This window comes from Chelonia mydas, chromosome 1, assembly GCF_015237465.2.
Source record: "Chelonia mydas isolate rCheMyd1 chromosome 1, rCheMyd1.pri.v2, whole genome shotgun sequence".
Classification (NCBI taxonomy): Eukaryota; Metazoa; Chordata; order Testudines; family Cheloniidae; genus Chelonia; species Chelonia mydas.
This window is the reverse complement of record NC_057849.1, coordinates 287904723-287932310: the sequence shown is the minus strand read 5'-3', so window position 1 is coordinate 287932310 and position 27588 is coordinate 287904723. Positions and strand designations below refer to the sequence as shown.

The window sequence follows — 27588 nt, the reverse complement described above, 5'->3', positions numbered from 1 at the left end:
ACACTTCAACACCTGCACTCTTTACGAATGCTAAAGTGACTGTCTTTCTTTTAGGTATTGTCCAAACTGTAAAGAACATCAGCAAGCAACCAAAAAGTTAGATTTGTGGTCACTGCCCCCAGTACTGGTAGTACATCTAAAGCGCTTTTCTTACAGCAGATATATGAGGGACAAGCTGGATACACTGGTTGATTTTCCAATAAAGTAAGAAAAACTTTTGAATTGAAATATTTAAATGTTAGCCTTCACATTTCTAACATGCCTGATGTTTTGAGATTAAATTAAATACGTTTTAATTAAGAGTTATATTCAATGGGTCCATGCTTAATTTGCAAAATATGTTAGTTCAGATTTACAGATCAAGTCAAGCACTAATGGGGAAAAAGCAATACTCCTGAGCAGAAGACCTAGAAAACGTAGGCTGTGGGAGGGAGGACTGAGTAACATGAAACAAGTAAAATAGTCAGATAGGTGTGAAAAATAATTCACTGAGTGGTATTGGGCAAAGGACTCTGGAAGGAGATGTTTGACTTTGACAGCTACAGGTTAATGTATGTTAAGGTACCGTATAAAGGCAGTTGAACAAAGTGGAAGCCAGGATAGGTGTTTGTTTGAAGCTAACTTATGTTTAAATTATTTTTTATGTGAATTTGAGAATAGAGACGGGTGTGTGTGTACAAACTCTGATCCCATACCTGTTGTTATAGATCAGAAGAGAGAGAGAGCATGTGCACTCCCAACCTTTCCAATATTGTGTCAGTTGTGTTTTCCTATATATGAGGCTTTGTGCCACTGTTTGGCTCCAGTAGGATACATTTTAAAATAAAAGGGCCCAAAGACAACACTCAAATGTTAAGCAGCAGTTGGAAAAAAACATTAACATAATATGAGCTTTTCTTTAAACAGTGACTTGGATATGTCAGAGTTCCTTATTAATCCAAATGCAGGGCCTTGCCGCTATAATTTGATTGCTGTGTCCAACCACTATGGAGGAATGGGAGGAGGGCATTGTAAGTTAATTTTGAACACCATCATTTTACTTATTAACTTTCTTTGCATGTTTTATTTTGACTCTTTATTAGCACTAAAACTGACTCTTATTAATCAGCTGCATTTTTTAAAAATGGCCAAAGGGCAAAAAAACCCAAATCCGTGTCATTTAATTCTGTTACTTGAAATGTATACACTAGTTGAATACAAATATCTATTTGAGATGAGCTTTTGAGAATAGTGTTAAGTTCTTTTGAACTTTGTGTTGGCTGAGTCTGTCATGGAAGGGACATATTTATCCTCCAAAAAGCACTACAGTGCTGTAATATAACGCGCTTTGCCTTCCTGGTCTGAGATTTTATATGCAATTATGCCTCTCGTTCAAAAGGAGGAGAGGAATGAAGAGGTGGGTAAAAGCCTCTAAGATCCTTTATTCTGGCTGACTGCCCTTTCCTTTAAACACTCTTTTTAATAAGGTGAAAGCTAAATTGGCATATGCTTTTCTTGCTGTTAATGGGGTGAAAAAATACCTAAACCTGGAATACTTGGGTCAACATAATGAAAAAGAAAAAGGCTGATTGGAAGTATGAATCTTATAGCAATGATATGGATACTGTTAATAAGTTTATACTGTATTATCTATAAGAAGATTCAAAAGTCATATGTTTGAGGACCAGCTTGGATTTATAGATTTATTTTGCTCAGTTGCCAAAGTTTTTAGTTAACATGCTTCTTTTGGGTCCTAGATACTGCTTTTGCAAAAAATAAAGATGATGGGAAATGGTACTACTTTGATGACAGTAGTGTATCAACTGCATCTGAGGACCAAATAGTGGCAAGTATCCTTGTTTTTTAATTTGTGTAAGGGACAGTGCAAATACACACAAGTTTTTGTTTACATTTAAAAAACCAGCAGATTTCAGAGAAGTCTGAGGACTGTTTGCATGTTTGTTATATTTTAAGCGTAGCAACAGCTATCTACCTGTCTTAAGGTAATGGTTCAAACTCTTGCTCAGCAAACTTTGCCCTGTTTATTAAATTCTACCTTTAAAACACCCTCCCACCCCAAACTAGCAAGCCAGAGCTCACCCCTCTTGTGAGAAAGCAACTGCAAAGAGGGAAGAAAAGGACATGTGTCTAATATTAATTAATGCGGGGGGAGGGAGGGACACCATTGAAACCTTAAAGGGATTTTGAAAAATGTTCAGATATAATGTTGCATTTATTCTAGGGCTGTCGATTAATCACAATTAACTCACGCAATTAATTTTGTTGAGTTTTAATCATGCTGTTAAACAATAGAATACCAATAGAAATGTATAACATATTTTTGGATGTTTTTCTACATTTTCAAATATATTTATTTCAATTACAACACAGAATATAAAGTGTACAGTGCTCACTTTATATTTTATTACAAATATTTGCACTGTAAAAATGACAAACTAAAGAAATAATATTTTGCAATTTACCTCATACAAGTACGGTAGTACAATCTCTTTGTTGTGAAAGTGCAACTTATAAATGTAGATTTTTTTTTTGTTACATAACTGCACTCAAAACCAAAACAATGTAGAACTTTAGAGCAGCAGTTCTCAAACTGTGGGTTGGTACCCCAAAGTGGGTCACGATCCCATTTTAATGGGGTCGCCAGGGCTTGCTTAGACTTTCTGGGGCCCAATGCGGAAGCTGATGCCCGGGGCCAAGCTGAAGCCCAAGCCCCACTCCCTGGGCCTGAAGCCCTTGAGGCTCAGGCTTCAGTCCCACTCCTGGGGTTGGGTAGTAATTTTTATTGTTAGAAGGGAGTCACGGTGCAATGAAGTTTGAGAACCTCTGCTGTAGAGCTTACAAGTCCACTCAGTCCTACTTCTTGTTCAGCCAATCACTAAGACAAACAAGTTTGTTTACATTTATGGGAGATAATGCTGCCCGCCTCTTGTTTACAGTGTCACCTGAAAGTAAGAACAGGCGTTCCCATGGCCCTTTTGTAGCCAGCATTGCAAGGTATTTACATTCCAGATATGCTGAACATTTGTATGCCTCTTCATGCTTCGGCCACCATTCCAGAGGACATACTTCCATGCTGATGACTCTCATTAAAAAATAATGTGTTAATTACATTGTGACTGACCTCCTTGGGGGAGAGTTGTATGTCTGTCTCCTGCTCTGTGTTTTACCCACATTCTGCCATATATTTCATGTTATAGCAGTCTCAGATGATGACCCAGCATGTTGTTCATTTTAAGAACACTTTCACTGCAGATTTCACAAAACGCAAAGAAGGTACCAATGTGAGATTTCTAAAAATAGCTACAGCACTCAACCCAAGGTTTAAGAATCTGAAGTGCCTTCCAAAATCTGAGAGATTTCAGAAGTCTTAAAAGAGCAACACTCTGCAGAAACTACAGAACCCGAACCACCAAAAAAGAAAATTAAACCTTCTGCTGGAGGCATCTGACTTGGATGACGGACATGAACATGCATTGGTATATGCTGCTTTGGATCATTATCGAGCAGAACCCATCATCAGCATGGACGCATGTCCTCTGGAATGGTGGTTGAAGCATGAAGGGACATATGAATCTTTAGCACATCTGGCACGTAAATATTTTGTGATGCTGGCTACAACAGTGCCATGCAAATGCCTGTTCTCACTTTCAGGTGATGTCAACAAGAACTGGGCAGCATTATCTCTTGCACATGTAAACAAACTTGTCCGAGTGATTGGCTGAACAAGAAGTAAGACTGAGTGGACTTGTAGAGCTCTAAAGTTTGAAATTTTTATTTTTGAATGCATATTTTTTGTGCATAATTATACATTTGTAAATTCAACTTTCATGATAGAAATTGCACTACAGTACTTGTATTTCATGAATTGAAAAATATTATTTCTATTTTTACATTGCAAATATTTATAATAAAAATAAATATAAAGTGAGCATTGTGCACTTTGTATTCTGTGTTGAAATTGAAATCAATATACACCTCTACCCTGATATAATGCGGTCCTCTGGAGTAAAAAAATCTTACCGTGTTACAGGGGAAATCGCGTTATATCGAAATTGCTTAGGCCTCGAGCATTTCCGTTCTTGTGTCAAATATTGTACTAATAAGTTTTATTCTTGGTGTTGTTTTAGAAAGGGCACATCTGATGTCGCCCTTCACATCAAGCCCGGGGTTGGGGCTCGCAGCTGTGCGCCGGAGTCGGGGCTCGCAGCCATGCATCCCTGACGGGGTTGGGGCTCAGAGCCCGGGGTCGGGGCTCGCAGCAGCGCGTCCCTGTCGGGGTTTGCAGCCATGCGTCTTGGTCAGGGCTCACAGCCCCGCGCTGGGGTCGGGGCTTGCAACTTGCAGCCATGTGCTGGGGTTGGGGCTTGCGACCCCCACATAACCAGGTCGCGACCCCCAGTTTGAGAGCCAGTGTTATAGACGAGACAGAAAACCATTTTTGCTTTACCACGTTATATCCGAATTCGTGTTATATTGGGGTAGAGGTGTATTTAAAATTTGGAAGACATCCAAAAATATTTTAAATAAATGGTATTCTCTTGTTTAACAGTGTGATTAGTCACAATTAAGTTTTTTTTAATCACTTGACAGCCCTAATTTATACATTATATACATTTACTCTACTTTGCATGTTAACGGAAAATGTTTTTAGTGTTTTTGTTTGTTTTCTGAGCATTTCATATTCTTATCCCATTTAGACTTACAAGTGTAGACATAATGTTGAACTTATGACACCAGACTGTGATGTCAAATACATGATTATTTACTATAGCATCCACGAGGAAAGAGCTGCTCTGAGAAAGAGAGCCCTTATTAAAGTGCACACATTCATTACTAGACAACAAAACTAAACAATACTTGCCAAATTCATTTGTCTGATTTCTCCAGGTTGTTTTTCAGTGTGACGTGATGGCATTAAACTAAGGGTGTCAGCTTTGACAACACTGAACATTTCTTAAAATAATCTTATAATAATAATATGGTAAAATCCCTGGAGTTGCCATAAATTTGATTAGACATTTCCTCTGGTGCTTTCTTGAGTTCCGTTAATCTTGTCCTTGTTTGTTTGAATCACAGCAATTAGGATTTAGTGCTAGAAATTTCAGCAGTCTATCCAGGCAACTCATCATATATATAATTTATAGTGATCTCCAATTGCTAAATTCTAGGTTCCTTATGCAAACGTTGAAGGTGTTCAAAATTGGCCATGTAAGTGAGTTAGGTGCTAAATTTTCTCAGTTAAAATCCCATTACTTCTTGACCAAAACAACACAGGATGGGAGAGAATCGAGACACTTGTATGCAGAGGGGTCATTTTAATGTGTCAGTTGGCTTATTTTTGCATGGTATTCATTTCTGCCTTGCTTGGTAATTCTTCATTTGTTGTATTTGATTTAATGTAGCCAGGGGGGTGGGGGAAACTTGATTCTTTGTTTGCTGTTGTATACTCTGACACCGGCATTGTGACACTACAGTAGTTTGTCAGAGCAAACTGCAGTGATATAGGGCATATGTTTATACTGATAAATTCCACCCCCACAAAGAAGCCATATTTAAGTTAACTATAAACTTATTCAAATTTCCTCCCCTACCCATCCCAAAAAATTGTACTGAGCTGTGAATGAATCTTGTTTCCTAGAAAATCCAACACTCCCAACATAAAACAATTACATACTTATAATCATGGAAGGCTAATAAAGGTAGCACTCATTGTTAGAGACACAAGGTGGGTGAGGTAATATCTTTTATTGGACCAACTTCTGCAGGTGAGAGACACGAGCTTTCAAGTTTACACCAAACTCCTCTTCAGGTCTGGGATACTAACTCAGGCCAGGTCAACACTGCAGACCTATATCAGTATAACTACGTTGCTCAGGGGTGTGAAAAATCCATCGATGGGAGAGCTTCTCCCAAAAAGCAAAAGATTTGCCTTTGATGATCATTAAGGTAGTAACAGTTTGTTTTTTCTTGTTTGACAGTCCAAAGCAGCATATGTGCTCTTCTACCAGAGACAGGACACTATCAGCGGAACTGGGTTTTTCCCTCTTGATCGGGAAACTAAACAAGGTGCTTCAGCTGCCACAGGCATCCCATTAGAGAGTGATGAAGACAGCAATGAGAATGAGAATGATATAGAAAATGAAAATTGTATGCACACTAACTAATAGAAGACCTAGAAGCCATAAAAAGAAAGACTTTCTCATTGGAGATATCTATAGAAAGAATGAAATTGCCCACCAAATTAAAAATAAAATCTGAGATGGGGAATTTCAGATAACAGAATGTAAATCCTTTATTGCATTTTAACATGTGCAGTACTTGAAGTGAAACACAATGAAAACTTTAACAGAAATTGTCTCTAATGCATTTACAGTCTTGTATTCACAAGCTATCTATAGGATATCACAAATAAACCCCTTTTAAGTTTTCTGCTGCTGTTTTGATGAATTATGTTTTCTTCATTTGGGATGTGAGTTAATAATAACTAAAACGTTAAATTTGTGGACTTTGGTCATTTATTTGCTTAGTATTACAAGAATACTACGGTGGAGAGCCTAGTTTTTGGATGATTTTATTCATGTATATTAGGCTGTCACATGTACTACTATTATTTAGCTAGTACATGTGGCATAAATATGAGAAGTAGTATTCCTGAAACACCAAATTTTCAAGTTTCTCCCTAGAAATTAATGTTGACCAATTTTAAACTCAATCATGATAGAAGAAAATATCTTGAAAAGGTGTTTTAACCTTTTGTGGTATAGGTAAACATCCAGAATATTATGTTCATCTTATTGCTGCTGTGGAACAGGTTCTGGATTTCATGCTGAATTAACAAACATTTTTCAATTAAATGTAAGTATCCCTTGTTGCTTGTTGGATCTACTAGGTTGACATTATAATTCCTGTTATCTTGCTTATAAGACATGCATAACTTTAATTTGGTGTCACTCCAAAATTTAAAATTGTGCTGTAAGTTCCCCGCCCATGTGAGTAGTTTGGCAGCTTTCAAACTACTTTGTAATAGGGACAAATTTAATAGTATTCTGTATCCATAGTAATGACTGTGCGTCAGGCTTAGATAAAAGAATTTTTTCCACATAACTTGCCTTTAAATTGTTAATGAACAATTGGTTTTAAAGGTAGGTCTGTTAATTTTCTTTGTGTGTTCCTGATGGAATTCACCATAGCCTTACAGCTTTTCTCAAAAGGTAACTTATTATAGGAGAATTGACATTTGCATGTTCGAGTCAGAACCTGTACAGTATATAAAGCATACAAACCTTGAATTGGATTTTAGTTAACCATGTTCAAGGGTTCAGGATGCCAAAAATAAGTGTGACAGTTTGAAACATTTTTAATTTGCTGCTTTCTCTTTGATCTAGTTGGACAAATGTATTGTTGATTTGTACACAATACTGCCTTCGATAGGCGCTCTTAAGTGTGGGAGCACACTTCACATATCTACTACCTGAAAAATTGCTTTGTGTCCCACTGTTATGAAAAGCAAAAAGTATGATGTTCTTCACTTGAACTAATCGAATACAATAGGTTATAAATTGTGTATTGTAAATAAAAGTTCACTCTGTGAGTGCACATTTTGGTAAATTATTTATTTATGTTAGCATTAAAAAGTTTAAAAAATTGCATTTGACCAGGATATAAATGAGGTATGTTGGACATGGCTTTGCATTATACCTTGATATTAAAGCTGGTGTTTCATCCTGGTATTTTAAAGCTGCTTTCTGAGTTTTTTTTAATGTAAACTAACCTCCTGCATGACAGAGGTTAAAATTTTGTCTGCACTTGAGTTCACTTGGGTTTACATTTCAATTGCGCATGTTTATTTATACAGATTTCAATAAAGCTATTCAAGGCCTTATTTAGTCTTTCAGTTTCTTACTAAAAAAAAATCTTGCCAAAAGGTTTTGCTTAATGGGTAGATGACCAAATGCTACCAGAACCTACATAATCCTTGGTTACAACATAGTCATTAATAGCTAATCACAATAAGATGTGTGGTATTTCCAGACCACCGGTGGAACATGTGAAATGACTTGGTTTTTTTCTGTCATCTATCTAGCTCCAAAAGGCAGTAAGATAAATTCTTAAAGTTAATATGTCACATGATGTAAGAAATCTTAATCACTACATCTTTATAAAGATGGTCACTAAACATGTAGTGTTTCAACTGTAATAAAGAATAATTAGCACTCCAAAATAAGGTGCCATCTTAAGTTTGGCATAAGTTTGAGACATAGGAAATGTAGCTCTCATCCTGAATGCATGAGAAAAGCTAGTTGGAGTTGTAACATTTGGAAAAATATGTTGCTTTAACTATTTCATTTAAATAATGTTTAAACATATTTTTCAGATACTGAACTTCAAGCTTATGAGAAAAGGAGTACTTGTGGCACCTTAGAGACTAACCAATTTATCTGAGCATAAGCTTTTGTGAAACTTCATCGGATGCATACTGTGGAAAGTACAGAAGATCTTTTTATATACACACAAAGCATGAAAAAATACCTCCTCCCACCCCACTCTCCTGCTGGTAATAGCTTATCTAAAGTGATCACTCTCCTTACAATGTGTATGATGATCAAGTTGGGCCATTTCCAGCACAAATCCAGGTTTTCTCACCCCCACCCCACTCACCAGCAGGAGAGTGGGGTGGGGGGAGGTATTTTTTCATGCTTTGTGTGTATATAAAAAGATCTTCTGTACTTTCCACAGTATGCATCCGATGAAGTTTCACGAAAGCTTATGCTCAGATAAATTGGTTAGTCTCTAAGGTGCCACAAGTACTCCTTTTCTTTTTGCGAATACAGACTAACACGGCTGTTACTCTGAAGCTTATGAGAAAAACCTAAATCTGTAGCCTTCACTTATTGCCTCCATTGCTGGTAGTAAATTTCAACCTCTGATGGAAAATATTGCTTACTTTTTGCAATGTTTCTAAAGATGTTGCTTATTTTCAGCAATATTCCTATATGTTGCCTCTGATAACTGAAAAAGCCCCATATCATGATTCTAGTAGTGTGAGAAGTGGGCTTGCATTCATGAGACCTAGATTCCCAACTGTCACTTTTCTCCCACCCAGTCCTTGGATTTACTTTGTGCCAGTCCTTGTTTGGCACACCTGGAGTTTTTTGGAATCTTTTTTTCCCTTTGCCTTGAAAAACATTTCTGTGAATATCACCAGTGTAGTGGCTACTGAAAAATATGCAACAGTGGCTTCAAAATGTTTTCTTAGGGTGGGACATAGAAATTATTTGATCTCATCTGTTTTGGGCCATGAATAGCTAGACTGCCGTACATGTTCCCAAATTGGAAGCTTATGGGTACTTGTGTATTTCCTTCTGCTATGCTAATGAGCAGTCATTAGTCACAGATCAGGATCGGTCCAGTCCCTTGGACTTTTTGAAGTATTAGCATTTATGTATAGTAGTTTTGTTAATTTTAAGAGCTAACTTTGGAAACATTCATTTTTTCTGGCAAACAGGCTATGGCCAAGTAGAAGGGGTTTCCAGGTAACATAGGCTGTGTTTTGTATGCACAGGGGCTTGCTCTGCAGCAAGTGAGATTCAGGAGATATTAGGAAAAGATACTACGAAAAACTTTCTAACTATAAGGGTAGTGAAGCTCTGGAATAGGTTACCAAGGGAGGTTGATGACTTCTCAAGGTCCCTTCCAGCCCTACATTTCTATGATTCTATGACTTATTAGCAACTTTTTAAGTGTGTTTGTCCAGGAGCACTTTCCATGTTGTCAAGTTGCCATGTTAGTAGTTTAAAAGAATGATTAGAAACAAAATTTCAGTATTTTTGCTTTCAAGGTGGTAATGTATAGCTCTAAGTTATGCTAAAGGTTTGTTTATTAAGACTCACATAAAACTTTGTGAAGTTAGGCTAAGAAGGATCTTATGTTAAAAACAGATTTTAAATTACTTAGAGTGAAAATATATATAAAGGTGGTAATCTGTTTTTGCAAATGCTTAAATATATATGCTTTAGTCAGGGAGTATTATATTTGCACCACCTGCAAAATGTAGGAAACGCCCTAAGGTTGTGCTTGTCCTCTATGTAACTCAGACAGAGAACAAAGGTTTAAAAAAAACCTAAAAAGTTCAAGTGCCAAATTGAGTGTTGGAAACAGAACTAGCTTCTTCTCTCACAATTTACAAAAAAGCAAAAGATAAGATCAATAAGAGTACAGCATACTAAAAAAATAAATAAATAAAAATAGAAAGTTAGGAAGGCAAAGAAAGGCGCAACCAGTTACCAAAAGATAGCTTCAGTGTGACAAAGCGGGAAGCTTCCATGAATCATGCTAAATGCAGACAGGCGACCTCTTCCAAAAACAGCTAAAATAACTTGTCATAGATCTTGTATGTTCAAATGCTTTGCTATTTACCTTGCTAATTTTAATGCCTTTACAAACTCCTTCCTTTCTGATATTTCTTTAATAGCTAACCACTGGTTTATTCTTCCTTATTTTCTTTCTTCTCTTTAATTATGCTATTGTTAAGCAGGTTTAAAACAAAGTTTTATCCTAAAATTTATAATTGATCTAAATTATAGGATTTAAATCCTAACAATGTACTGATGTCTAATTCAATTATTTAGTTTGGAGAGGACCCTGGTGACCGAATGCTGCAGCCACCTCCACTGACTAGCAACCTTAGGTGCAACACACGCTGGCCTTATGTCTCCAGAGGCAGTGCCAGAGCCCCTGAGGAGACTGCATGGGGCAGGGCGCCGATCCCTGCTGGCAACGCTAGCGCAAACACCAAGGCGGCACATTTCACTGCCATTGGTAACAGCTATTCAGGAGCAACAGCTGGGTGCTGCAGGGAGGGGCTGCTGCATTGTCCCCTCCACCCCCAATCTCCGCCCATTCTTTGGAGGCTGTCATAGCCACAGAAAACTCCACTGGTGCTTGTATTTGAGAAATGCTGTTCTAAAATAACTCAATTGCTATTTCTAATATCCAAAATACCAGTTTTTTGAGTAATTTGGGATCAATAACCCCACATCTTAATGACGATGATGTAAAATTAATTGTATTTCCATGGCCAGTCTGCTATATATTTATTCTATTTTGTATTTGCCCATGTTTAATCCTTCCAGATCAGTATTTGTTAGGTTGGCAGCTGTCCACTCAATAGGTTACCTGGAAGGAAATGTTAATAAGGAACTCCTGCATATACTGGAATATTTTGTATATTGTGATGAATCCAGGATTTGAAGAGTCCCTCCAACAGCCTGTTGCTCTGTTAAGGAACATTTGTATATATGTAAGTGTGATGTGATTGGCATCATGATTCCAGTCTGTGGATATGCTTGACTAGATGAAGAGTCCAACAAGATCAGTGAGTTAGCCACTACTGTGTCTTGCCTGGCTCACCAAATAGCATAATCTAGCTGTGAGGATAACCTGTAATATGAAGGGAACACGACTGTGTGGTACCTAACCACAAAAACTACCAATATGGCTTTCTGACATGTCCAGTTATTAACAACTTCTGTTTTACAACTCTAGGAAAAACTACCATCGAGCACAGTTATTACTACTGTCTCAATTTGGAAAAAAGAAACCACAATTGATAGTACTTCAAAAGAAACAAATCTTGACCAATATGTTCCCCAATTCAAGGTCCACATAAATCCTTTTTATCTTATAACATCTTAAAATTTAGAATTAAAGAATACTCATGTTATTTAATTAGTAAGAGTATGACCCAGTCCAAGGAACAATTGAAAGTCTAATTCAAAATGGTAATCCTGAAGTATCGATAATTCCCATGCAGTTAGATACAATTTTCTTGTGTTAATATTATTATACTGTATTAATTCTGTTTTGTCACTTACCTTAAGGCAGTTTTTTTGCTTTTGCACTATTATTTGTATTAACTGGAGCTACTAAACGAACATTTCAAATCACACCAAAGATTAATGAGGTAAAGGTGTTGTCATAATAAACTATTACAGTGATAAGGTGTTATTACGGTGAGGAGGAGGGTGTTAACACACAATCCTAAAGCTCTATGTGATACTAAAGAATTGTTAATCAAGACTCCTATGAAGCTTTGTGAAGTTAGGCTAAAAAGCTGCTAATAAATGTCAGCAAAAACATTTTACATTGCTTATAGAGGGGGAAAATATATCTAAAGTAGGGCTGTTGATTAATTGCAGTTAACTCGAGCGATTAACTCAAAAATTAATCACAATTAAAAAAATTAATCTCAGTTTTAATCGCACTGTTAAACAATAGAATACCAATTGAAATGTATTAAATATTTTGAATGTTTTCCTACATTTTCATATACATATAGTGCATTCTGTGTTGTAATTGAAATCAAAGTATTTTTTGTTACAAATATTTGCACTGTAAAAATGATAAAAAAAAAAATTTTTCAATTCACCTCATACAAGTACTGTAGTGCAATCTTTGTTGTGAAAGTGCAACTTAAAAATGTAGATTTTTTTTGTTACATAACTGCACTCAAAACCAAAACAATGCAAAATGTCAGTGCCTACAGGTCCACTCAGTCCTACTTCTTGTTCAGCCAGTCACTCAGACAAACAAGTTTGTTTACATTTACATTCTTATTTACAATGTCACCAGAAAGTGAGAACAGGCATTTGCATGGCACTTTTGTAGCTGGGGCAATGCAAGGTATTTACGGGCCAGATATGCTAAACATTCGTATGCCCCTTCATGCTTTGGCCACCATTCCAGAAAACATGCTTCCCTGCTGATGACGCTCGTTAAAAAAAAAACGTGTTAATGAAATTTGTGAATGAACTCCTTGAGGGAGAATTGTATGTCCCCTGCTCTGTTTTACTAGCATTCTGCCATATATTTCTTTGTAAAGCAGTCTCGGATGATGACCCAACACGTTCATTTTAAGAACAGTTTCACTGCAGATTTGACAAAACGCGAAGAAGGTACCAATGTGAGATTTCTAAAAATAGCTACAGCATTCGACCCAAAATTTAAGAATCTGAAGTGCCTTCCAAAATCTGAGAGATTTCAGAAGTCTTAAAAGAACAACACTCCTATGCGGAAACTACAGAACCCGAACCACCAAAAAAGAAAATCAACTTCTGCTGGTGGCATCTGACTCAGACGATGAAAGTGAACGTGTGTCGGTCCGCACTGCTTTGGATTGTTATCGAGCAGAACCTGTCATCAGTATGGATTCATGTCCCCTGGAATGGTGGTTGAAGCATGAAGGGACACATGGATCTTAAGCGCATCTAGCATGTAAATATCTTGCGATGCCGGCTACAACAGTGCCATGAGAACACCTGTTCTCACTTTCAGGTGACATTGTAAACAAGAAGCGGGCAGCGTTATCTCCTGCAAACATAAACAAACTTGTTTGTCTGAGCGAATGGCTGAACAAGAAGTAGAACTGAGTGGACTTGCAGACTCTGAAATTTTACGTTGTTTTATTTCTGAATGCAGTTTTTTTCAACATAATTCTACATTTGTAAGTTCAACTTTCATGATAAAGAGCTTGCGCTACGTACTTGTATTAGGTGAACTGAAAAATACTATTTTTGGTTTTTTACAGTGCAAACACTTGTACTCAAAAACAAAAGTGAGCACAGTACACTTTCTGTTCTGTATTGTAATTGAAATAACCATATTTGAAAATGTAGAAAACATCCAAAAATATTTAAATAAATGGTATTCTATTATTTAACAGTGCAATTAATCACGCAATTAATTGCGATTAATTTTTTTACTTGACAGCTTTAATCTAAAAGTAATCGGCTTTGCAAACTTATTGTTGCAACTGCTTAAACAGAGCTGACTACAAGCATATATATCTTAGTAACAAATTGTTATAAAATTGTAATCAAAAGCATAAAGTGTAACTGCAAAAAGGAAAATAGTTAATTAAGAAAAACTGTCTCTGTTGGCCAAAACTCATGTGACCTTTTGTACTCTGGAAATTTGGAATGTATTGTATGTAACTATTTAGTCAACTAACAGCAAGGTAGACATTTGATAGTAAGTGGACAATAAAAATTTAGAGAGACAAGGTGGATCCAATCTTTTATTGGCTCAACTTCTGTTGGTGGAAGAGAAAAGCTTTCGAGCAGGTCCTGAAGAAGAGCTCTCTGAAGCTCAAAAGCTTTTCTCTTCCAACAACAATAAAATAAATGGTCCAATAAAAGATATAACCTCAGCGTCCTTGTCTGATTCATATTCTGGGACCAGCACAGCTACAACAACACTGCAAACAATAATACCTGACAGAGTTAGCTGCAAATTTAATATAAAATAAACAAGGAGGGAGGGGGCCATAAAGACCTGTAAATTTGGCCCAGTGCAAGTGCATAGCCAGGTAGCCCCAGAGGTTGGTAAGTAATTGCCTTTCTCTGCTGTGCTGACATTTTCTTTGGTCAGGACAATCTGACTTGAACAAACCAAATTGGGCTTAACAACCTATGTCTCAGGAATCAATTATCTAACAAGAACCCATTTATTACAAAGGCAAATCCAAGGATATATTAAATATACTTAATGATTTAGCAGTTAGTCAAACACTAAGTTTACAAACTTGTGCTCACAGTATATTTCACTTCCAGCTTCAGAACTCAGATCTAAATGTGGACTTACATTTGCTGGAACAAGCTATCCATGAATACTTGATCATAAGAGACACTACCACTTAGTACTGAAGAGAGGAACTTACAGTTGCTTTTCAGAATAATCTACAATACAAAACAAGTATTTAGTTTAGATTTTTATTAGTTACAGCTAAGGTGGCACTCGTCATCTTGATAGTTATATAAGGGACAGAATAGAAAAAAGCAGCTATAAAATACAGTAGAACTTTGCTAATTTTACTTCATACTAACAAAATAGACTGGGAGTCAGAAAACAGATTCTTTTCCTATGTCTGCCACAGCTTTCTTTGTGATCAACAGCAAATCACTTAAGGTCTGGTTTTTCAGAGGTATCCATCACCCACAGTTTTCATTGACTTCAGCTGCAGTGGTTGGATGCACAGCATCTCTGAAATCAGCCCATTAGTCTCTAACAATCCTCCATAAAACAGGGATAATACCTACTTCACAAGCATGCTGTGAAGTTTGTAAAGTGCTTTGAGATCCTCAGATGGAAGTCACTTAGGGTAGCAGGGCAAAGTAATTAAGTGGCAAGCATAAGCTCAACAATTCTTTCAGAAAAATAATCATATATCCCACTTTTGAGCTAAGATCTAAGAGCAGATTATTAATGTGCTCTGAATTTACAAAGAATTAGTTAAGTTAACAAAGTAAATGACACAAGAACATTGTGAATTTAATACTAAAAATAAATTATATTTGTCAAAATAAACATTTTAATGCAATATTTTGATTTCCTTTTACTATTTTTGCTATACAACTTCTTTAGCCCCCTTTATCCATGTAATATACTAGGAACCTTTACCAAGTAGAGACTGCAGCCCTCTACTATAGCATCTCTGTGGATAGAAATTCCATGCTTGAAAAATAAAGAGGATAGCAAATGAGGATGGTGACACTTGTTGGTGATTAGGTATGCATCACCTCAGGAAGAGATGCAGAGATAAAATTTCTAGACACCATAAATAACTGCTTCATGGAGCAGATCATCCTAGAACCTACAAGAGAGGAGAGGTAATTCTTGATAGCACAGGATCTGGTCCAAGAGCTGAAATGCTCAGTAGTCATGACCATAATGTAATTAAATGTAACATCCTTGTGGAGGGCAGGGGGGGGAACACCAAAGAAACCAGCCACAGTAGCATTTAACTTTAAAAAGAGGAACTACACAAAAATGAAGCTATTAAATGGAAATTAAAAGGAACAGCCACAAGGGTGAAATGCCTGCAAACTGCATGAAGACTATTTAAAAGCCACCGTACTAGAGGATCAAACTAAATGTATACCCCAAATGTAAAAAAAGAGGACCAAAAAACTGCCACCATGGCTAAACAGCAGAGTAAAAGAGGTGATTAGAAGCATCCTTTTAAAATTGGAAGTAAAATCCGAGGGAGGAAAATGGAAAGGAGCATAAACTCTGGCAAGTCAAATGTAAAGTATTATAAGGCAGGCTAAGAAGACTTTGAAAAGCAACTAGAGAAAGATACAAACTAACAGCAATATTTTTTTTTTAGTACATCAGAAGCAGGAAGCCTATTAACTAGTCAGTGGAGCCACTGGATGATCAAGGTGCTAAAGGAGCACTCAGGACAAGGCCGTTGCAAAGACGTTAAATGAATTTGAATCAGTCTTCACTGCAGAGGATGTGGGGGAGATTCCCACACCTGAGCCATTCTTTTTAGGTGACAAATCTAAGGAACTGTCTCAATTTAAGATATCAATAAGAGGAGGGTTTGGAACAAATTGATAAAATTAAACAGGAGTAAGTCACAGGACCAGATGGTATTCACCCAAGAGTTCTGAAGGAATTCAGATATGAAATTGCAGAACTCCTTACTGTGGTATGTAAACCATCACCTAAATCAGCCTCTATGTCTGAAAGGTAGCTAATGTTGTACCAATCTTTAAAAGGGACTACAGAGCCAATTCTGGCAATTACAGGCCAGTGAGCCTAACTTCAGTAGCAGGCAAATTGTTTGAAACTATATTAAAAAACAGAATTATCAGACACACAGATGAACATGATTTGTTGGGGAAGAGACAACATGGCTTTTGTAAAGGGAAATCATACGTCACCAATCTATTAGAATTCTCTGAAGGTGTCAACAAAACATGGACAAGGGTGATACAGTGTACTTGGACTTTCAGAAAGCCTTTGACAAGGTCCCTTATCAAAGACTCTTAAGTAGAATAAGCCGTCATGGGATAAAAGAGAAGGTCCTGTCATGAATCAGTAACTGGTCAAAAGATAGGAAACAAAGGGTAAGAATCAATGATCAGTTTTCACAGTGGAGAGAGGTAAATAGAAAGGTCCCCCCCAAGGATCTGTACTGGGACCAGATCTGTTCAATATATTCATAAATGATCTAGAAAAAAGGGCTAAAACAGTGTGGTGACAAAGTCTGCAGAATATACAAAATCACTCAAGATAGTTAAGTCCAAAGCAGACTGCAAAATGTCACAAAGGAATATCACAAAACTGTGGGTGACCGGGCAACAAAATGACAGATGAAATTTAAATGTTGACAAATGCAAAATACTGTACGTTGGCCAATGTACATGGCAGAGGGGTATTGCTGGCACATGATGGCATATATCACATTGGTAGATGTGCAGGTGAATGCAGGCCATCATGTGCCAGCAATGCCCCTCTGCCATGTATATTGGCCAAATCGGACAGTCTCTACGTAAAAGAATAAATGGACACATCAGACATCAAGAATGATAACATTCAAAAACCAGTCAGAGAACACTTCAGTCTCCCTGGTCACTCAATTACAGACCTCAAAGTCGCAATACTACAACAAAAACACTTCAAAAACAGACTCCAATGAGAAACTGCTGAATTGGAATTAATTTGCAAACTGGACACCATTAAATTAGGCATGAATAAAGACTGAGAGTGGATGGGTCATTATACAAAGTAAAACTATTTCCCCATGCTTATTCTTCCCCCTACTGTTACTCACACCTTCTTGTCAACTGTTGGAAATGGGCCATCCTGATTATAGCCACAAAAGTTTTTTTTCTCCTGCTGATAATAGCTCACCTTAACTGATTACTCTCGTTATAGTTGGTATGGCAACACCCATTTTTTCATGTTCTCTGTATGTGTGTGTGTGTATGTGTATATATATATATATATATCTTCCTATTGTATTTTCCACTGCATGCATCCGATGAAGTGGGTTTTAGCCTACAAAAGCTTATGCTCAAATAAATTTGTTAGTCTCTAAGATGCCACAAGTACTCCTCGTTCTTTTTGTTGAAATTTTTCTTAATTTTCAAATTTGCTTTGACCCAAACCAATTTTTTTTCCTCACAGAACTGTCAGCAAACCAAAAAATTTTTCCCAGCTGTACATACAAACATATCAGACTGTGGTTGATATATTTTTTCTAGGTGCAAAAGTACCTCTTGGTCTCCAGTGATATTTTCAAACCATTTTGCTTATATCTATTAAATGTATTAACTTTCATTTTCAGACATAATAATTTTGAGTGCCTCAATTTTTGGGTGCCCAACTTGAGACACATTAAAGGAACCTGATTTTTGGAAAGTGCTGAACCCCATTGGCTCATAATGACCAGCTGGCTTTACTGCTGACTTTCTCTGTATGTTGTACCACTTTCCTTCAGTCTTTTCCTTTCTCCATTTAGTTTGCAAGAGAATACTTTAGTGCTGCCATGAGTGCAGGGGAAAGGGCTACAAAACATCTTGAGAACCCTTCCAGTCCTACAATTCTATGATTCTTCAGGACAAAGATCATTCATTCTGTGAACTTGTACAACACCGGCACAGTGTTTTTAAGAGCACTTGTCATATATATAAAAAGCATAAGAATTGCAGATACAGCTATAAGTTCAGCGATACTGTGCTTCCTCACTATATTTGACACAGTTTTTATTTTTTAAAAAAAAGGTTTTCATAGGGTAATTCTATTCACACTGACTGCCAGTTACAACAAACATTTCTGTCACAACTGGTTGGCCTGATGTGTATTAATTGTCAGAGCTAATTTGTACAGTGATTTTTTTGAGAGTTTTCCCTTTTTGCAGCTATCTACGATTAAGGGAAGCATATGGCTCTATGGTGTCTAGTGGGTTTTTTTGGGATGTCTTCCAGATTTTCTGTGACGTATGTTTTTTTTCTGTTTCTGTGTTGCCTTGTTATCTGAACAAGAAGATTTACGCTGAGTCGGGTCACTGACTGTAGACATAGCAGCATGTGCAACTCAGCAAAAATATACATATGGTGAAGAGCTTCTGAGTGAAATGTAGAAAAAGAAATGTTTCGAAAGGAAGTGTATTATTCTTTATATAGCAACAAAGGTTTGTGTGATACTTTACAGACAGGAAGATAAGACCCCATTACCCCAAGAAGCTCAGAATCCAAGCCCCCTACCCTAAAGAGTTTATAATCTGCATAGTTGATGTTACAATTTGTTAGGCCTGCCTGAGTGGCAATTACATGGTTGTGCAGGAGGTGCATATAAGAGAGGCTGATTCAGGCATAAGCAGGCAGCATGAAAGAACAGGGCCTGAAAAATCCGCTCACCTGCTATAGGTTGGAAACTGTGCTGAGTGAGTGCATCTCCCTCTGCAGAATCGAAGCTTTCATTTTAAAAGAAAATTAGTCCCTAACCAGTCTGGCTGTGAAGGAAACCTTCCAAATGTGAACTGAGTGTAAACAGATGCAGTGCTGATTTCCTAGGTGAGCAAACACCATGCCAGTGCTGCTGTCCTGCTCAGGGGTATGATAAACTGCAGCAGAGTAAAAACTGAGCACACTCTTCTCAATTTTCACTGCTGTCTTCCAAATCTCTGTGGGTAACACGCGTCAGGTCACTTTCATTTCACTGAGGATTGGGAAAACTGTAACCACAGCAGAGGCAGGCAATGGAGCTATTCTCTGGGCAGGAGGGCTCACAACTGAAGTCTGGGGAATAGTAGAGTAGCAAAAATACTTCCCCCGCCCCCACCTTCAGCAGCCAGAAAGCTGAGTGGCTTAGAGTTGTCCCTGAACAAAGGAATACCTTTCCCATCTTTTTATAGCAGTATGTAGCTACTGGTTTTGTCCACTCGTGATTGGGAGTCTGGTAACACTTCCAAGTCCTACATGTGGGTCCGTGGACGGGGGTAAGTGGGACAGAGAGAGGGAAAGATGGATGGGGTAAATTAAAAAGAGAGAAGTTGAGTGATCTGGGAAGGAGAGAGTGTAGGGAAAACAGGAGAAACAAGGAGATACAAATTATAAAGGAGGTAAAGAGAAAATCTAAGGTGGGAAAGGGAATAAAATATGAGAGAGAGGAGGAAGAAAGAAACAAAAGACAACTCAGGAAAAGATGCACCATGATCGGCTACTATAGGAAAGAGACGTGGAGCAAAGGGAAATATTAGAAAATTTATGCAAGGTACTGTATGTAATAAGCAAGGTTGATTGAATAGTACTTGTAAAATGCATTATTTAAGCAATTTTACGGTTATTTGTGGAATAATTTTATTCAGTTAAGACATCTGTGGATTTAAATAGCATTATAGCTGACCAAATACTATTCCTCAAATATATTGCTCAGCTAATACTCATTAAATATATTCAGCAAATACTTTTTCTGCTATTTGACCAGCTCTAGTAAGTTAAATTTTATATATATATATGTATAATTAAATAGAAAGTTGATTGGCAATATGTTGCAATTTAATACAGGGTAGAATTAAGAGTATACGTTTTATTCTTTTCAATGACAGACTGATTTTGGCAGAATGTTCCATCAAGAAAATTGAACTAAAATGTTTCAAGTCTGGAATTTCAAAACTTTTAATTTCGATGAAAAAATGTCAAAACTAAACATTCTGACATTTCTGGATCAAAAAGTTTCAGAACACTTTATTTTGTCAAAAGTTTCAATATTTCAATATTTCATCCCAATTTAGGACAAAAAATCAATTGTCACAATATTGGAATTTTCTACAGGACAATTTCCATCGCTGATCAGTTCTACTAGAGGTCTTGTTTAGGTTGGGTTCCCATGAACTATGTATTGTTCAGACATATAATAAGTGACCGTCACTTCCCCAAAGAGTGCTGTTACTTGCAGTGTGATATATGTATAAGATTCTGGAATCTCCAGATATACTTGGTAGCCATTTTTCCTTTATATAGTTGACAGTCAGAAATATATATATTTAGGAGGATAGTGCTGAGTGTAGCGAGAATGTAGCAGGATCCACTGCCCATTGAAACCAGAAATCTAGAGGAGAAAAATGTTAACTGAGATAATTTCTCTGATACACCAAATGAGTACTTTGACTTTCTAAACAAGAACACTAACAGTGGATACTGAGACAGTGATAAAGGCTGACCTGAGACACAAAATCACTGTGGGTCCTCTATACATGCAATCTAGTGTTTTACTGAACTTTTAATGTACTGGCAGGGATGCCCAATACAGGATTTTCAGCGTAAATAAACATCAAGAAAGTCTCTAGCACATATAGTTAATGTATAGACAATATAGCATATTACGTAAATAGTCTATGTTAATATCACTTTTTTCAGTCATCAGGGATACTTCAGGTACTACGGTGATAGATTTGGTTCAAATACCTAATCAATATGGTATCTATGGTAAATACCTAATGGTATGGTAATATGGTAAATACCTAATCAAGATGGTCTAGTGGGTGGAGTATTGGACTAGGAATTGAGACCTTGGTTCAATTCCCAGGTCAGCCACAGACTTCTTATGATCTGGGCAAGCCCCTTAAATTCTCTGACTCTTCTTCTTCTGTAAAATGGATGTGAAGGATGTGGGGTTTTCTGTAACATGTTATTAATATTATATGTCAATCTGATTGTTGTTGTGTTGTTTACTAGAGTATTACAAAGGGTTAATTCAAGCAGAAGGTAGGCATCTACACAGGACAGAAGACAACAGACTTCAAAGCAGCAGGTTTTCTGCATTATACTTTAAGTATTTGTAATTGGGCTATTTGACACTATCTCCAACCCCCTGGTATGCTGACCAAAGCAGTTTGGACAGGTTCAAGGGGCAGAGGAGAAGACAAAGAACTTAGCAGGATTTCACAGAGGGCTTGTCTCCACAAACATAGTTTGTGGCAAGCTGGGGTGTGATTCTGCCCCTCACTAGACCCTACTGTGTCTGTAAAAAGAACAGGAGAACTTGTGGCACCTTAGACACTAACAAGTGCCACAAGTACTGCTGTTCTTTTTGCAGATACAGACTAACACGGCTGCTACTCTGAAACCTGTCCTTACTGTGTCTGTGTGGACCCTACTGATGCATATTAACAGTTTGTTAATGCACTTTGATCTAGCCCTGTTTCAAAGAGGATTAGATTAAAACACATTAATGAACTGTTAATGTGCATCAGCAGGGTCCAAATGGAGGTAGGTCATAGAGAATTTAGAAGACAGACAGAAAAACCAATGACACAGAGCCATATGCACCTCTACCCCGATATAACGCGACCTGATATAACATGAATTAGGATATAACACGGTAAAGCAGTGCTCTGGGGGGCAGGGCTGTGCGCTCCGGCAGATCAGCGCATCAGCGTGTCTGGCTCCGACACGCTGCTCTGAGCGGCGTGTTAAGGGTGCTGGTCCGGGGCTGAGCGATTGGATAAGGGGCTGAGGGTCTCAGGGGGCGATCAGGGAGCAGGGAGGGTTGGATGGTTCGGAGGTTCTGGGGGCATTGGATGGGGCGTGGGAGTCCCGAGGGGCCTGTCAGGGGGCGGGGGTGTGGATAGGGAGGAGGGTCAGGGCAGTCGGGGGACAGGGAGCAGGGGGGTTGGGTAGGGGGTGGGGTACTGGGGGTGATTAGGGGGTCTCTGGAGGGGGTGGTTGGGGACAAGGAGCAGGGGGGCTTAGATAGGGAGTGGCGTCTTGGGAGGGGTGGTTAGGGCAGGGGGGTCTCTGGAGGGGGTAGTCAGGGGACAAGGTGCGGGGGGGTTGGATGGGTTGGGGGTTCTGAGAGGTCAGTCAGGGTGGGAAGTGACTATTAATAACGGAAATGCTCGAGGCCAAAGCAAGTTCGATACAACGCAGTTTCACCTATAACGCGGTAAGATTTTTTGGCTCCTGAGGACCGCATTATCTCGGGGTAGAGGTGTGTTTCCTTTTGTAGGAGAAAGATACTGGAAGGAAAAACCTAATTGTTCATGTAGACAAAGCCAGAGACAAGCCCTGAGCAGTCACAGTTGGTACACAGGGTGCTGTAGCCCTGGTACCCAGTGTGAGACTGGGAGTATCGCAAGGTTTCACCCTGAGAGAGGTAAAGGGGCAGGGCCTATCACCTGTGTTGGTACCCACAGAGAGCTAGCCCAGGACCGTGACAATGGGAATACATTTGTCTACCTCACAAAGGGGGGCAGTGAGCATAAAATCCATTAACAATTGTGGCGGTGCTCACATACTACAGTGATCAGGACCATATAAGTACCTAGACAGACAAGTACAACAGCACGGATTTTTATGAACAGCAATGAGAAGGATTTAGTGTTAATATATGCCTCTCTCTTAATTCCTAGTTTTTATTGCACACTTCCAGTTTTGACTTTCTGTATAGGCATCCACTTATAGCTTGCTGCAATGCAAAATCTCCTCCAGCCTGACTCTACCTTCTCCTATAGTGGAAACTCTCCACAAATTCCTACAGAAGATGTCACCTGTAGAAACCATTTACTATATTGCATATTTGTATAGAAGTGTGACTTAAATATGATAAGTACTATATCCAACAATTTCTGTATGTATATTCATAATGCACACAGGAATATTAGTAAAAGGAGAAAGTAAATTTGGGATTCTCCAGCCTTAGGGGCCCAGTTCTGCTGCCACTGAAAACAACAGATTTGCCATTTTCTTCATTGGCAAGAGGACTGAGTCCTTAAATGCAGATTAGGACTAGGCATATATCCATTAGGATAGAATAGGAGGAATAGACACCTGGAATTAATGTAATCCGCTACCTTAATATCTTTAATGTAATAAAAGGGACTGAGACATCCTTTGGAGACGCATGTGTAATGGGTCCCCGAGGGAACTTTCTGAATCAAAAGATGCCTCTTGGATATTTTAGCTGGCAGCTAGGACCATGAAGCAACACTGTGATTCCTCTCACTGTTCACCACAAAACATCCTGTAATTTAATAATATGTATTCTCTGGGAAAATGTATATTATAAAGCAATTTAACATGTTTCTACTCTGAAATGTGACCATGGACTTGTCTACACAAGAAAGTCCCACCACTTTACCTTAAGGTATGATTTTAAACTGATTTAGTTAAGTAAGTGCGAGAGGTTGGGAGGACACTATTATTTTAGGTTTAAACCAGGTTTATTTTGGTTTAGGTTAATTTGATTGGGAACAGGCTTAGACTAAACCAAAATAAGCCACTTCTAAACTGAATGTCCACACAGGGATTTGCACCAGGTCAACTAAATTGGTTAAAAACGGATTTAAGTCAAACAGGTGCCATTTCTACATTTAGACAAGGCCACTGTCAAAAGAGAAAGGAAGGCTTGTCCTGTGGTTAAGGCCTAAGCAAATCTGAATTCAGGTCCCAACTCTGTCATAAATTCTGTGTGTAACTCTGATCAAGTAACTTATTCTCTCTGGGCCTTAGTTAACCACCTATCAGAATAATAATCCTCCCTTTGTCCAACTTCTCTATTTATACTGTAAACTCCTTGGGGCAAGGACTGTCTTTTACTATGCCAGTCTTGGTTAGGGATGTAATTAACGCTGCACGTCTTTCACAGAGGTTATGGAAGTCATGAATTCAGTGACTTTTTGGGACCTCTGTGACTTCTGCAGCAGCCAATGTGGCTGACCCCAGGGTCGGCCGAGCAGCTGGGATGGCCCTGGGGCCAGAAGCACTGGCTGCTGCTTGGGCAGCTCCAGGCACTGGCCTGGAGCTACAGCGGGGCCTTGGGACGCACCCCCTGGAGCTGCAGCAGGGCCCCAGGCGGCCCCCCGGAGCCTCCCTCCAGAGCAGCAGCAGCGGTGCCCCAGAGGGTCCCCCTCCCCAAAGCACCTGGGAGTCCACCAGAGCACCTAAGATTCAGTCAGGGGTATTTATAGTACAGGTCACGGGCCGTGAATTTTTGTTCATTGCCTGCCATCTGTCCATGACTTTTACTAAAAATACCCGTGATTAAACCATAGCCTTAGCCATAATACAAATAACAGGATCAGTATAGGGCTTGTCTACACAGGAAAATTATTCTGGAATAAGGTAGAGTGTGACTGTAAAGCAGAATAGCTATTCCCTTTTTCCAAAACTATTCTGGAATAATTCCATGCGTAGACAAGGCCTTACTCAACAGGTCTGCTCCTGTTGTGTATTCAGAGTCATATCTGCAGACTCTCATGACAAAATCATGCTTTTTACACCTGTTAATACTGCACAGCCAACACAGATATGGAAGAATGAGAGAAATTATGTTCCTTCTGAATTGAGCTGAAAATTGAAGATGAAATCAGGTTGAGCCTCACTAACATATGTCCCCAGCTGGAAAAATTGTGCAAGGAGAAGCAGGCATATCCATGCCATTAAGAAGACTCCTGGTCTGCAAGTTATTTTATATTTTATTTACAATATTTGATTCTTTTCTAATTAGTAGATAATAGGGTTGGGTCTTTACTTACACAGCACAGAAATTCAGATTTTACAGTAAAAAATCGAATACATAATATAGTTTTCAAAGTTGGAAAACTATTTTTTAACTCAAGTAATAACACTTTTTTAGCAATTTTGTTACATTACTGTATTGCTTATAGTTCACTTTTAAACAAAATTGTGTTTTCCCTAGCTGAATGCCACATTTTGCTCTCAACATTTTTTTTAAAGTGTAATTTTACTAAAATTATTTGATTTCAAAGATCTTGAAGCATTTCTTTGAGTGCATATTGCTAGGGCTTTCTATCTTTCCAATTGTTTACATTAAAATGAAAAGGAAACATGTACATTGTTTATTTACTGTATTATAGTTTATATGTATGTGATAATTAAAATTAATAATTTTCCTCAAGAAGCTGCACAGGTGGGCCTCAGGGAAAATAGTTTGGGAACCCCTGCAATAAAGGTCTATAAAATCATGAATAGTGTGGAAAAAGTAAATAGAGAAGTGTTATTTACCCTTTCACACAATACAAAACCTGGGATCACCTGATGAAATTAATAGACAACAGGTATAATACAAACCAGAGGAAGTACTCTTGCATACAATGCACAGCGAACTTATGCAACTCATTGCCATGGGATGTTGTGATAGCCAAAAGTTTAGCTGGGTTCAAAAAAGAACAGGATAACTTCCGGGAGGAAAGGTCCATCAATGCTATTAGCCAAAATGGTCAGAACAGAACCCTATGGTTGGGGTGAAACCAAATCTCTGACTACCAGAAACTGGGAGTGGAAGACGGGTGGAGCATTCCAAAATTGCCCTGCTCTGTACTTTCCCCTTGAAGCTCTGGTATGGGCCATTGTTGGAGACAACTACTGGGTAAGATGGACTGTGGTGTGGCCCAGTATGCCAGTTCGTACATGCTCTTATATTCTTACCCAGAATACCATTTAGCCCACTTGTTAGATGCCTTTGGAGTATAATATCCAGTTTTAGTCACCATAGTTGAAGACGGACACAATTAAGCTGTAGAAAGTTCAGCAGAGGACAAATACAATGCTAACTGGAATGGATGGAATTGCATTTTAGATGCAGCACTAAAACAGCTATAGTTAAAGTTTTGTCAGTTTGCATGGATATTAGGAAACTAACAAAATCTGGGATTTAGTCTTGAGAGAGGATGATTTAAAATTAAATGACATGTCTGAAGTACTTAAAGGTAGCTAAAAGATGTTACAAAAGTAAGCTTGATATACCTGAGGTGGTTGGGAAAACTAAAGAGGGAATAAGAATTTAAAGAAGCGTTATATTATAGGAAGTTAATAGACTAAATAAATTTAGTCAACTAGCCCTCAGGAATTTAAGCAAAAGTTGGATGGCCATATAAATTTTAAGGAGTCAGGAATAGTGGTCATTTTTGTATTTGGGAATAACCTACTACCCTTTCTGGGGGTAAAAGAGGAAACCTTTTTAGCTGTTCAGGTTCCCCTCCTCTCACCCCATATTAGCGATAGGTTTGGAGAGGAGGTTTCTGTGCATAGGGGTGTAACGCTGTCCAGAGTGGCTCAAAGCTGTGAGTGCCAATCTCCGTTCAGACTGTCAGAAAACAAGGCAGATACCTCGAACTGGTGGTATATTCTATCATTAGATTTCACCAAGCCAGTAACAAATCTGCACTCCTGGACAACTATATTAGTCTTACCATGGAACCACAGACAGTACCCTTAAGCTCTCCAGCCCCTACTTTACCACCCAAACAAATTGGACTTTGTGATGAAAGGTTATTAAAACCAAAATTCACCACACATTAGGTTACTCCCGATCGCTAGGGGCCAGTCACTTACCCCAGGTCAATGGATACTCTTGATCTCACCAAAGACAATGCTGTAGCCAATTTCTCTAGTAAACTAACCAAAGATTTATTAGCTAGGAAAAAGAAATGAGAGTTATTGAGAAGTTATAGAAGGTAAAATACATTACAGGTGAGTCTAAGTTTATAGTGCAAATGATAGCAGAGATGTAGTATCTGCTAGTTTTCTGTAAGTGTCTCAGGTATACCTCTGTCCAATCACTCAGGATTCCCCCTGTCAGAACCCATCACTTCAGAGATACAGAATCACTCCCAGGGTTTATTTTTATAGGTGTTTTCCCTGGAAAGCAGTTTGTCAAGTGTTCCCATCACAGCAGGGGTCTGCAAATATCCCATACTTTGAAGTTAGCATGCTTCTTCTTTTGCAGCTCCAAGCCTCCAGTCCCATTAGATGGGCAATTAAATTACAGATACAT

General features: G+C 38.3%; 1 protein-coding gene and 1 long non-coding RNA gene across 8 annotated transcripts in view; one reads left to right on the top strand and one right to left on the bottom strand.

The window, feature by feature from the left end:
* Positions 1 to 7882, top strand: part of USP15 (ubiquitin specific peptidase 15) — a 132996-nt gene extending 125114 nt beyond the window's left edge. For all 7 annotated transcript variants that reach the window (XM_037887602.2, XM_037887609.2, XM_037887615.1 and 4 more), the window contains 4 exons: positions 55 to 204; positions 907 to 1010; positions 1737 to 1825; positions 5979 to 7882. In XM_037887602.2, coding sequence (XP_037743530.1) covers positions 55 to 204; positions 907 to 1010; positions 1737 to 1825; positions 5979 to 6164 — 529 coding nt within the window. In that variant the 3' untranslated portion in view covers positions 6165 to 7882. The remainder of the gene's footprint in view (positions 1 to 54; positions 205 to 906; positions 1011 to 1736; positions 1826 to 5978) is intronic.
* The window catches only part of LOC114020415, a 36985-nt gene that overhangs the window by 4036 nt on the left and 5361 nt on the right, over positions 1 to 27588 (bottom strand). The window contains exons 2-3 of the long non-coding RNA XR_005223624.2: positions 27147 to 27228; positions 14641 to 14735 (exon numbers count right to left, since the gene is read on the bottom strand). This is a non-coding gene — a long non-coding RNA (uncharacterized LOC114020415). The remainder of the gene's footprint in view (positions 1 to 14640; positions 14736 to 27146; positions 27229 to 27588) is intronic.